This window comes from Mastigoproctus giganteus, chromosome 13 (assembly GCF_048544385.1).
Source record: "Mastigoproctus giganteus isolate SK-2022 chromosome 13, ASM4854438v1, whole genome shotgun sequence".
In the NCBI taxonomy this organism is placed as follows: domain Eukaryota; kingdom Metazoa; phylum Arthropoda; class Arachnida; order Uropygi; family Thelyphonidae; genus Mastigoproctus; species Mastigoproctus giganteus.
In genome coordinates, this window is record NC_143587.1 from 74,473,328 (window position 1) to 74,486,442 (window position 13,115).

The 13,115-nt window shown below is 36.1% G+C and overlaps 1 protein-coding gene across 3 annotated transcripts in view; it reads left to right on the forward strand.

The window, feature by feature from the left end:
• Positions 1-13,115, forward strand: part of LOC150076169 (protein lin-37 homolog) — a 238,058-nt gene that overhangs the window by 180,865 nt on the left and 44,078 nt on the right. For all 3 annotated transcript variants that reach the window (XM_090387566.1, XM_090387567.1, XM_090387568.1), the window contains exon 6: positions 7,069-7,203. In XM_090387566.1, the coding sequence (XP_090243692.1) occupies positions 7,069-7,203 (135 nt within the window). The remainder of the gene's footprint in view (positions 1-7,068; positions 7,204-13,115) is intronic.

Genomic DNA, 13,115 nt, shown 5'->3' on the forward strand with positions numbered 1-13,115 from the left:
AAAGCCAAAAAAGACTCTTGGATTAAATTTACTTCCTTAACCAATAAAAACACTCCAGAATAACATGGAGAAAAATAAAGCAATTAAATGGTAAATTTCTTCCATTAGTAACCCCACTGCTTAACTGGAATGGACAGAACTCTCTACTCCATCAATGGTAGCAAATGCTCTAGGTGTATTTCCTGAATTTCCTTTTCTTCATATAATAAATGATTTCAAATGACTATAGCTGTAATTGAGTAGTCCAAACTAAATTTTGCCGACATGCACATTCTTTATTTTATAATCAGCTACCAAACGTGCATCCAACATTAGCCAAACGAATTCTCTGGTACAATCTGCTGATTATAAATCCAATATGCAGAGAATATGTAAAGAACGATGGATTCTAATATGTTAAACACATAAATTCTTTCAGTTTAAATCTGTACCACAATTATGGATCTCCTGTATCTATACAAATAGATAAGTAATCCTAGTCTAACCCATCTTTTTCTTCTGGAATTGATTCTCCACAGTGTATGCACTGTCGCATACCACCCACAGTAAAGCATATACTTCTGGAATGTGCCTTGTAAAATAATCACCCAGGGTTCTGAGCTGGATATCATCATTCTTCTCTTTCTTGGTGATTCCCTTCTATTTTTCTCTCTCTCAGGGTAATTCAGGAATTTTTTTTTTTTTTTTTTTTTTTTGGCTGGTGCAGCATAAGCCTTAGGCTTCCTTGCACCATATAGCTAATATTAATAATAATAATTATAATAATAATAATGCTGAACTCTTCTCATTCAACTCTGTCTCTCTCTCTCTCTCTCTCTCTCTCTCTGAAAGAAGGAATTTTCATTGGGCATCAAATGAAGAAACCCTTCAAAGGTGATGTTTTGAAACAAAGCCGAGCTGAAATGGTTGCCACTTTCAAGTAAGTGGCAGAGAATAACAGAGAACATTTACAAAAAAATTGTTGGGGAGTGTTCTGTGGAGACTAGGGGCTATTATACAGGCTCAAGGTTTCAGTACAACTTATTAGTTTTATTGTAAGTAAAGTAGTTTTTGTAGATATGCAAGCATCTGGATATTAATGGTAGGGCAGTGTATCTTTCACTGGAGACATGGTAGAAACAATTTTGGTATTTTTGGTAAAAATTGTATAAATTTGATCCAGTGTTTTGAACATTCCTTCTAATAATTTTTTCTTCCTTAAAAACCACCAGGATCTCTTAGGCCTTATGCAAGTGTCCCAGACTTATACTACACTGGTGTGCAAAATTTAAGGACCAGTCAGGTTTTCACCTGTAGCTTCTCATAGGAGTGGCCTGGATATGGGAAAAGCATACCAGAGGAACCTCTTGAGGTACAGAAATGATGAAGAAAACAATACCGACACAACAATGGAAACAAAACAGTACAGAGGGACTTTATTGAAAAACGGTAACGTAGCACTGGCTGCCATGATACAGATGCATCACTGCCATAGATGGAACAAAGGGAAGAGGTGGTCTTCAGTAGGAGATAGGGCCACCCCTAATGTCAGTGCAGGATTTGCACTGCCTGTCCATACTTAGAACAACGTTGTTGTTAAGTTCTTGCCCTAACATCATCCATTCCTCTGTCGGCGCAGTCTTCAGCTGGCGAATATTTTCTGGTGGGTGTGTACATGCCGCTAGGCGTCTCCCCAGAGCGTCCCACATGTGTTCGGTGGGATTTAGATCAGCGGAACAGGCAGGCCAATCCATATGAACAATGTTCTCACTTTCAAAAAACATATCAACAGCTGCAGTGCAATGGGATGTACCATTATCATCCATAAACATGAACTCAGAGCCAATGGCACCTTGGAACAGATGCACATGGGGAAGGATTACCTCGATACAGTAAGGTGCACTGGTTACAGTACCGTCTTCCAGTATCTGGAGTTGTGTACGTCGATCCAAGATAATGCCTCCCCAGACGAGAACACCTCAACCGCCATATCGATACCTTTCAGTGATGTTTGCAGGGTGATACCATGTGCCAGCCTCTTGCCAGATTAGCTGATGTCCAGAATTGCTGCTGATCAGTAAAGAGTATCTTAAGTAAAGATTTTGTGGTTGTAACCTTTAGAAATAGTGTTGGTCCTCAAGTTTTGGACACCAGTATATTTCTTGCCCCCCCTCCCCACAAAAGCTTATTGGTGAAGCAAAAGCACTATGCAACTACTATGAGGGCTGTTCAATAAAGAATGATTATAATTTTTTACAAACAACCATACTGCTTGATATTTCTAGCTGTGATGCGGAATTTAAGACCAAACCAAGCTGCATCACATAGCAATTGTGCAATTGACTCGTGCACACAGTGTGACTTTGTTGTTGATCAAGTTTATGCCTGTTCAATTTCTCCTACGTAACAATGGATGTGACATATGTGAGGAACAGTATGCTTCTCTCAAGAAAACATCAAGTGAAGTGTATGTAATGTTAAAAGAGGCTTATGGTGATTCTACACCTCCATATAGCACAGCTCATAGGTGGTTAGAATGTTTAAAGATGGATTTTGTGATTCAATCACAAAAATCTGTGGTCCTGGAGTTTTAACCACTGCTGTCACCACAGAAATCATAAACACTGCTTCTGTAATCACGAGAGAAGGTTGTCGTTTAACAGTAAGACAACTGGCAGAGACGTTGAGAATAATATTAGGAAGCATGCATGGTATTCTCTATGACCATTTGTGTTTGACACGTTTGTGCACGTGGGGTTCCAAGACTACTCACCCGAGCAGCAGCAAGTTTGCATGGAGGTATATCAGGAGCTGCAGTGGATGGTTAAGTTTGCACAAGATGATAATGGCAGATGAGACATGACCTTATCATTTTAACTCAGTGAGTAAGCAACAAAGTTCTGTTTGGAAGTCTGTGTCGTTGCTAACGCTATAAAAAGCAAAAGTCGGGCTTCTGCAGGAAAAGGTTATAGCCATCTCCTTTGTTGACATTCAAGGAATGGTTTACCAGTATATTGTGCCATGTCACATGACTATTTTTGGACCTTACTATAGACCTGTACTGCACACTTTGCTGGATCACATTTGTCACAAATGACTACATCTGTACTTGGTTGGGTGGATGTTGCATCACGATAATGCAACATATTGCTCATACTGTCATCAAGTACTTAGTCAGCATTAATGCCAAATGTATTTTTCATTTGTCTTGACCTTGCCCCCTGCAGTTTTTTATTTTTATTTCCAAAGTTAAAGGAGGAGCTCTAAGGAAAACATATCGAGTTGTCAGAAGAAGTTGTAAAGGCATCATAGGCGATTCTCAAACACGTCAAAAAATGGTCTCCATCATGTTTTTGAATGGCAGAAACATTGGAGTTCAAGTGCATTTCATCAAATGGGAACTACTTTGAAAAGGTCCGTCAAAATAAGGATGATTAATAAAGGTATGTTGTGGGAAAAAAAAAAAAAAAATTGACTATTCTTTATTGAACCGCCCTTGTATTTATGATTTTTGAACATTTATTAGAGGTTTAACGAAGAAGGGTGCCCAATTAATCTGTAAGGAACTTCACTTGCTACACTGATCACTACTCTCTGAAGAATGTCCATTTATGACTACCCTCTCTATTTGGTCAAGAGGATCTTACCGGTAATCCAGGTTTGCTTGACTTGATACAGTAAGCTTTCATGTGGAGCCAAGTTTAAAAAACGTTTTAGTGAAGTGAAAATACGAGTAAGTAATATTGCAGTTATTTCTTGCATCACATCCAACTGTTTTGTTAATCTTTTATGTTCAAGTTAAGTTAAAGACTAAATGTGTCCTGGTTCCCAAAAAAAAAAAAAATAAATAAATAAATAAATGAATGAAAAATCTAACTTCACCAGTTCTTTATATTTAACCTTTTATCTATCTTTTTCTATCTTTTCACCAATTCTGTCTTTTAACAGATCAAACTAATATGTTTGATCTCTTAAAAGATAAAGCTAAATATGTTATTCTCTGTACAGTCATAATCAAGTTCTAGTTTTTTTCTCAGTTATCTTTCAGTAATGGCCTCCGTAGCCAAGTGGTCAGGAGCAGGAGTGCAGTGGCACACGCTCTTTGAGTAGACCGGGGTTCAACCCCTGACTGCTAAATACGGTCGATCTGCCAACTCGCACTGGACCAGCGTGGCAGATTATGGTCCATTTCCCTCAGCATGAATTGTTGAGGAGGCTTCCATCCTGCAGTGGGTTGATAATGGCTGCAATTTACTTTTTTTTTTTATATTATACTGTTAAGTTCACAAATGTGCTGATTTCCAAAAAGTATCGAATCAAACAACTCTTTTTTCATACAACTAAAACATTTTCTGTTAGTTATCTTCTCTTATAAACAGTACATAAATATTTACTTGAATTATCAGCTCCTGTCCAAATTAAACATGTAATCCTAAATTAAATGCCTTCTTCATCTAATGGGCTCCACTTCAGTAGAAAACTGTTTGTTTAAAGAAAGGAAAGAGAATAACATGTTTAGCTTTATCTTTTAACAGATCAAACTTTGTAAATTCAGGTATTTGTTGTAAAACATTAATAAATACATTTAGGTGCTATTAAAATCTGCTTTTGGTTACAGTTTTCATCTGCTGGAAATTATGGTTTCAAAATATTAGTGCTTCAAAATCAGTAAAGATCATTTCAAACTGGGCAAATTATCTTACAACTTACCTTTGATCCTCTTGCCTATCCTTATTTGTTATAAGCCAGAATGAAGTCATTAAGACACCTTTAACCATTTCTCAGCTACTAAAAATGATTGTATACTTCAAACTTAGCACTGTTACACAAAGCCCTTCTCCCGACTATTGTGCCACGCAACAGATAGTATCATAATGTTTTTGCTGCTGTTAGGGTAATGCTGTGGTGGTCAACAGTGTATTTCTCAACAACAGGTTGGAAGTTTGCTTGATGAAATCAAACAGGCAACATATTTATAATTAACAATGAACCAGTGTAATAAGTATTACAATATATCTATGTCCAAATGCCAAAGTTATGCTGTAACATTGATTTGTATTATCTTGACAATGAGCATTAAGGCAAAAACGTGATACATAAAAAGAGTTTACATACTTTAACTAATCCTAGGAAATTAAATTTTACTACAGTTTTATCACTTTGTAAATATAATAATTAACCAGATTGGTCAAGCATGTCTCCCCCCTTCACAAATCCATGCTGTGATCCATTTAGTATATCATTTCTGTCAAGATGATCCTATATTCTATCCTTAATTAACCACAGAATACATAATTTTACCCACCTTTGAAATCAAACTCGGTCTATATCTTCACATCTCCTTCATATGTTGGGAGAGACTTTGGTGTCAGGGGGATGTCCTGGAGTCTAATGATCTCATTAACATTCTCCATAGGCTGATGCACTCTTATGCAGCTTTTTTTAGTATATCAAGATGTATACTCTCTATTCCTGGAGCCTTATTTTCTCTAAGCCTCAATAGTTTTTCTGAGGCTGAGGGAAAATAAGCAGACTCTTCTAAAGATCACTACGTCACTTATTTTACAGCAGTTTGACTTCTTGTCACTGTTACATTGTGGTTCTAATGGGTTTTCAGCCCTAAATAGTATTGTAGGGTGCCTATTGAACTCATCAACCTTCTGTTGGGCTTTCTTCTGTTTCAATTTGATAAGCGGCCTGTCTGATTCACTCTTTTTTTCTATTCACATATAGGTAGAACTCCTCGTTTCTTTCCATTCTTAGATCTCTTTGCTTGTGATTTCTCATGGTCAGCTTTTGCTTGCCTTACCCCCATTCAGTGTTTATTTATTTTTTATTTTTGAATACTTATATAAATTGGTATCTTGCAATAGTTTGTAACTGCGCTATCTTTTTTGCTTTCGCTCATTTAAATCTATAACCCCTCTTGTCATTCATTCTGGTGTCTTTCTTTTATGGAACTTCACTTAAACAAACTTGTTTGTGACGTTCAAAATAAATCCTTTAAATACTTCTCATAATGAGCCTGCATCCAGTAGAGTATAGTTGTTTCTCTAGTTAGAACCAAATAAACACCTTAAACCACTACAGTCTCTCTCTTCCCCCCCACCTTAAATTGAAGCCCAGACTTTTTCCGTTGGACACCATTTTTTTTTTGATATTGTGGGCACTACCTGTCATTGCTTCTTGTGTAATTTTTGATGCAATTTGGATCCTTGATGAGAACCAGATTAAGGCTAATTAGAGCCCCCTATACTAATTAAATAGACTGAAAATGTTATGTCCTTCTGCATGGCAATATGCAGCATAAACCAGTTAATTTTTAATTTAAAATTAGTTTACCTGGTGATTTCTTTTAATATTAACTTTCAGCATGCTTATCTTCCAAAAATAACTAGTTAATCTTTTATCAGAAAATGCTAATGACAGTACTTATGTTTCATTCTCCAGCAGGTACATTGAAAACGTTATGCTCTCATACACTTTGTACACTGGTCACCAATAAGCTTTTTGGCAGAAAGACCAGAAGTAGTTTAAAATTGTGCACTTTAAAATTTTATCCTTAATTTTGACGCTTTGTTACATAATAAGAACAAATGTGTTTAGTGTTGGTAGCCTTTTTATTCAAAAAAATAAATTCCTGACTTTTCTACATGCAATTCTGGAATTGTGAAGTAGGCAGAATCAAAGCCAAAACTCTCTGAAAAATTAATATAGGTACAGCACCTTAGCATGCATCACTTTAATTTTTTCTTTTTCATTGATATAATATTACAGTGCACTTCACAGGTTTAAAAAGAAAAGTTGATAAATCAGATTCATTGTTATTTTATTAGTTACCGATATTTCAAGTGAGTTTTTTAAATCTCAGTAATTTTCTTAAGCTCCAGAATTCAAACTCATATAGACATGAGTTTTAAATGGTTTAGAACTTTTAAATTATAAAATAGTTAATACTATTAGTAGTTGTACTTTTCTTAGTGTAACTGGTTTAGTTTTATGATGCAATTAAAATGCTGAACAGTTATTATTATTATTTTTTTAATCTCTGAAAGAAATGTTATGAGTGATTAAAAGAATACTTTACAGGAGGACCAAAAACTGAAGCATGTATACTGCCTTCCTCCTCCAATGCCACGACCTCTTGATCCAAATGGCGAACACAAAGATCTTCGAATACCATCACCTGTTCCTCATCCTCAAGAGGAATTCAGTATTTGTTCAGTAAGTGATCATATTAGTAATGTACTGTGAATATATTTTGCATTTGGTTTTAAAAATGACTGGTTTTTACCACAGATACTCAAGTGCAAGTGAACTTCAAGTATAAATTAACCACCATAGTTTTGGCCTAGGGAAGTCAGAAAATGTATTGACCCATGTATAAGTGTCGATATTAGAAAATATGCTTTGAGGGAGCCCATGCTGCCCAAGCTTTTATATTTCTGCATAAAGAGGTGAAGTGTGCAAAACTCTTTGATCCAAAACCTTTTGTGATAGTAAATAAATGGAATATTTATATTAATGTATTTTATTAAAGATGTTGGTTATCATTGATCTTAATATAAAATGTGATTAAACGACTGGTTGGAAAGCTGCACAGCAAAAATTTGTAGCAACTAGTTATGGAATAATCTGTGCATCGTATGTAATTGTACTCACTCTACAAAGAATGGAGAACAAGTTGAATTTTTCACAGTAATATTAAATATTATTTTAAGTTATTAATATAAATTGTTCTCCATATAGAGAACTTGATGTAACCTGTATATAAGGGGATTCTGTCCTTTTTGATTTTGAAGATGTGCAGAATTTCTTGACTTATTAGCATTAGTAGAGGCATATGATGCATCAGCCAAAAAAAAAAAACTGCTCCCATTTCACCCCTCTGTTTGTTCCAAATATCTGTCCAGCTCAGCCTTAAATTTATTTAGACTATCAACTTCCACAACAAAAGATGGAAGTCTGTTCCACCAATCAACTACCCGCTGGCTAATGCCTGGCTTATGCTTGAATATCTATGGTATTTTTTATTGAATGTGCAAAACATGATATTCACAAACTTTACTCCTCAAGTTAATTTTTATAAAAAAAAAAAATCAAAAACAATCTGCATCTAAAAAGAACTGTTAAAAATCACTTGTTATAAAAATAAGTTTTTTATATATTCTTATTTTATAACATGCATTTTTTTTGCTCCAAAATTTCCTAACAAAAATTCAGTGAAAATAAGAAAATTATTTAATTTAATTATTTATGTTCTTGATTCCCAAATAGTGTATTATCTTAGAAGGAAAACAGAGATTTCAGAGAATTTTAGCTGAAATTTCAATTTTAAATAATTTGGTTTTGATAAAGATTATATATTCTTTTGTTAGTATATACTACCATATGATAATGTTAATTATCTCTAGATTTAAACATTTCCCTAAGATCACCAGGTTCATTTAAAGTTTGACTTATTAATGAATTCTGTAATTTTTAGTATAACCCAAAATCAAGAAATTAACTTTCATAAAACAAATAAAATTTATTTACGACAAATAGTTTTATAAGTAAGGTTATTTTTCAAAGGAAAGTAAATTAGCAGAACAACAAACAAGCATGAAGTATCATACTCTATATAACTTAGCCTGCAAGGGAAAAGCATGTATGCATTGTTGAGAGAAAGGCTTTCCAATTAAAATTATATCTCTTGCTTTTTTTTTTTTTTTTTAAACAAATTAACAGATTTTTTAATCTTTGTGCCAATCTCAATCGATCTGTTCAAATGCAAAGCCATATTGATATCATAAAGCTTAAATCTCAAAATCATGAAAGAAAGATGTTTTAGCACATAAAAACATCTCCTTTACAATGAGCTACCACTTTTTGAATTAAACAGAAGACAGTTTCAAAAACAAATTCATTTTTTAAAGATTTATTATCTCTTAATCTTTAAAATCTGTTTAATTACACTACCTTTTGAGAAAATAAAAGTGGCTATCCTCTAGTCTTCTAAAACAGCAGAAAATATTTACCCTGAAAAGTGTAAGTGACATGTTGTCTGTATTAGAACGTTTGCTGACATGTGTGACTTACACTTCTCAAAGGTAAATTTTTGTTGCTATTAGTGTTAAAAAAAATCAAGTCACAGATAAATCAGATATATCCAGTGATATTGTACAATAATTGAATAAAACTGCAATAACTTCCAAAACCTTGTTGGTTTTTTTACTGACATTTTTGGTATTGGATTTTATATATATATACACAAAACTACTATGCACATACATCACTTATACAATAAAATTACTAGAATAAAATTACTCAAAAATAAAATAAATAAATACTATAATTCAGTTCTTGTCAGTGCTGACATGGGCACTTTTTTTTTGTTTTTTTTAAAGCATAATAAGAATGGGTGTTGCATTATTTATCATGATTTATATGAACTGCAGTTTCAGCCTGAGGTTGATTTTGTCTGTTGGTCTTCCACACTGATTTTACTCCTTGGACCAATGTGCTTAGACATTTCTCTTGTATCAGTCTGCTGATCATTCTCAAAATTGCCCATGTTTTGTTGTCCATTAATCATACATGATATTGAATATCATATCCCAAAGCAGTGGCACAAGTTCCTCCATGTAAAAGTGTAAAGTGTATTCTTGTCAAACGGCACCAAGGTTTCTCCCCATATCCATGTGGTTTTCTTTGTGGGTGTAACAGATCACTGTTAAGACTAGAGATTTAAATATATGTATGGGGTTTGGAAATATTGTGTTGTGTATCATTGTTCCTCTGGTCATTATGCTGCTAGACCACAGCTGGGGCGCAACGTTGCCCGCACTCAGCCCTGTGGCGGCAGACCAAGTACCAAGTAGATTATATTGTTTAGTCTGGCAGGCCCTGCCACCTAATTTCCTGAGATTTCAGTGGCTAGGACCTAAAAATAAAATATGATTTTAAGGGGTGGTTCACTAATGAGGTTAAACATCGGAATTGATGCGCGATTTGGCTGTTAGAATTTGGAAGTTTATTTAAGTTTTTGTTGTGTGTGATGTATAGAGAGAGTCTGATGTCTGGGGGGAATACAGAAGTATGGGGGCAATAGGGAAGACAACCCAAATGTCACCAGGAAAAGTAAACATGGGGGGAGGAGAAGGGACAGGACCATCCCCTTTCCCCACCAGGATTGGGAGACAGTGGGCTAGGTATCCAACCCAGATCGCCAAAAGGCAAGGTGGCAGTGTAGCTGCAGTCACGGTCATTTTTGTTTGTCCAGTTCAGTGTCGTTTCAGGTGGGTTACTGTGGAAACAGTCGTGGCTTTTGGGGATGTCCATTTCAGTGTCACTTCAGGTAGGTCACAGTCTTGGTTGAGTGTCTCACTAGTTTAGTGTTCATCTCATGTGGTCAGTAATGACTCTGGTCAGCTTGTAGTACTACTTTGACGTCATTTCAGGTAGTTGTATTCGTTGAGAGCATCAGTACTGGCCTTTTGCTCCAGGTCATAGATGGAGAGGTGTTTTTGTTGGTCATTTCCTCTGATCGGTTGTAGCCATGCGGTATGTCCATTTTTAATGCTGTAGTCTTGAGTGTCTCCTCCTTGGTTAGTTTCAATGGAGTTCTTCTATTCGGATGTTTCTGCATCATTCTTCGTCTATTAAAGTTGTCCTGGGCGCAGTGTACTCATATTCCAAATCCAGACGGTTCGTACCAAAAGACAACGTCTTTTGGTACAAACTTTATTCTGGTGATGAGTAGTGATCTTTGTTCCTCATAGTATTCACATTTGTGCATATGTTGCCAGGTCTCCATATTGCCACAGGTGCAAGTTGGGTCCTCGGTCAATCCGAGTGCATTCAGTTTTGCGTTAAAGGGTCGATGGCCCATCAGGAGGAAGGTAGTGTTCAATCCCGGGTAGAACCATTTGGGAGCCTTTGGATAGGTCTTGTCTACGTGGGGTATAAATTTCCGTGTGACTTCACCCTTGGTCGCCTCTTGCCATCTCCTCTGCCAAGTTTCTTTCAGGTGTTCCGTGATTTACTGTTTTTCCGGTCCAGTATAAAAGTGTTAAATGTTCAATCAACCCACATTTCACCACCTCCAGGTCCAGAGGGAGAGTTCCTGCCAGGACCTGCAGCGTGCAGGTACTCACCATATTACACACCTTAGTGGTGGTGAGGAGTATGTTTTGCTGTATCGTTTCAAGGATTCTTTTATTTACCACTGTTCTTGCTTTGGAGTACCATATTGGGGCTCTAAGTAATTGCTGGGATGAAAATTACTTTATAGTAGAGGGATAATGTTCTTTTGTTTGGTCCCCAGTCTCTGTGTGTTACTCTGACCACTTGCGCTGTGTATTTTCTCAGCTTCTCCTTCAGATATAAGAGGTGTTGTTTAAAGGACAGGTTGGAATCGAGGATAATGTCTAGGTATTTCATCTGTTTTGCGAGTTTGATTGTGCTTACCCTTACTTTTATCTGGGGTGGTCGTCTGATGTTGAGCGCTCCTCTCAGCAGAATTGAGTTTGTTTTGGTTGGAGAAATCTCCAGTGTATGCAGGTTTGCCCAGTCCTGGAGTACTTACAGTGCGTGGTTCGCACAGGCTTCTAACTGTGATCTAGAGCTCATTTGCCACCTTTAGGACGAGATCATCCATGAAAGATTGTGCGTTGACATCACCCAAGTGGAGTGCCAGGAATTCATCAAAAACAATGTTCCACGTGTAGTGGGACTAGAAACCTTGGCAGTAAAGTGAATCTTCTTAGGGCTGCTAATGGAGAAAATATGAACTACACAAGCACTTCATGTTGTGGGCCAATAGACCCATCATACTGTAGAGAACAAGATCATAACTCCTCCTACGTCAAAAGGATACAGACTAGAGTGTCTAGCTTCATTTCCTAATTCACTAGTTAGCAAGTTTTCTTCCTTTCTGATCTAGAAATATTAGAGAATGATGGCCCATCAAAAATGGTTTGCTGACTTAAATCAGGTGATCTGCTTTGTTGAAACAATACAACATAGGCAGGCACTCTGAACTATTAAATTGACAACATTTGGAAGAACTCACACAACTGTCCCTTCATGCCACATCAAACTCCTTGAAAGTAGTGATAACAGCATAGGTCTTTCTGCATGTCTTTGAAGAAATTGTGCAAGAAATCACAGATAAAAATGTCATTCAGGCCAAGGTAATTCTCATTAAAACAAATGGCTCATTATTTGCAATCAGAAATGTCATATTATTGTTTAACCTGCCAAATCCACCAAATTCTGTAAAAGTTACATGAACCGTCTTGTCCCATCATATATACCGAATCCTAGGTAATCACAGGCAGTATATAATAGGACAGTAATATGTGCTTCCTGTTGGTCCAAGGAATGCACTCATACTATTGATGTTCTGCACAGTCTTTATCTTGTCCAAACTGTAATTTCTCCAACTATTCCAAAGATTGTGAATCATGGAAAAGAGGAAAAAAGATTCAGAAATACAAAACTCAACTGAGAATAAAGATACATACCTGAAGCAGAGAAACTAAATACAATATCACTAATTACCAATTACACCAATTATTAATAGAAATATCACCAATTACAATATCATTCAGATATTCAGCAACCATCCAATAACACAAAGAGAAAACTTCTACTGCAGTTCAACTAATGTTTCAGTTCCCATCTGACATCTCTGGGAGTTGTTGATGGGAACTAAAACATTAGTTTGAACTGAGTGGAGATTTTTATACTAGCTTTAGCATAAGTCTCCACTGGCAACTTCCAATCAAGCCGCCAATACACCAGTCACGATTCTGCCAGACATGTCTTCTACTTCACAACCAATCATAACCTAACACTCCAGAAACAAAAGGCAAGAGAATATCTCTCCATCACTTGGATATACATGAGAAAAAAAACCAGGATGAACCACTCCTAGTGATGCAGGCTGAGGGATATATGGACAGTTGTCCATATTTTCTCTAAAAAAGAGAAAAAACCTGAATGACACAAGCAGACTCTTCTTGGAAACAGATAGTTACAAATACAATGGAATTGTTGAGATTACCACAGTAACATCAATGGCATTTATGACTTCACATCAATAAATGTAATCCCAGAGGCTTCTATCACCAAGAAAAATCTAACTCTCC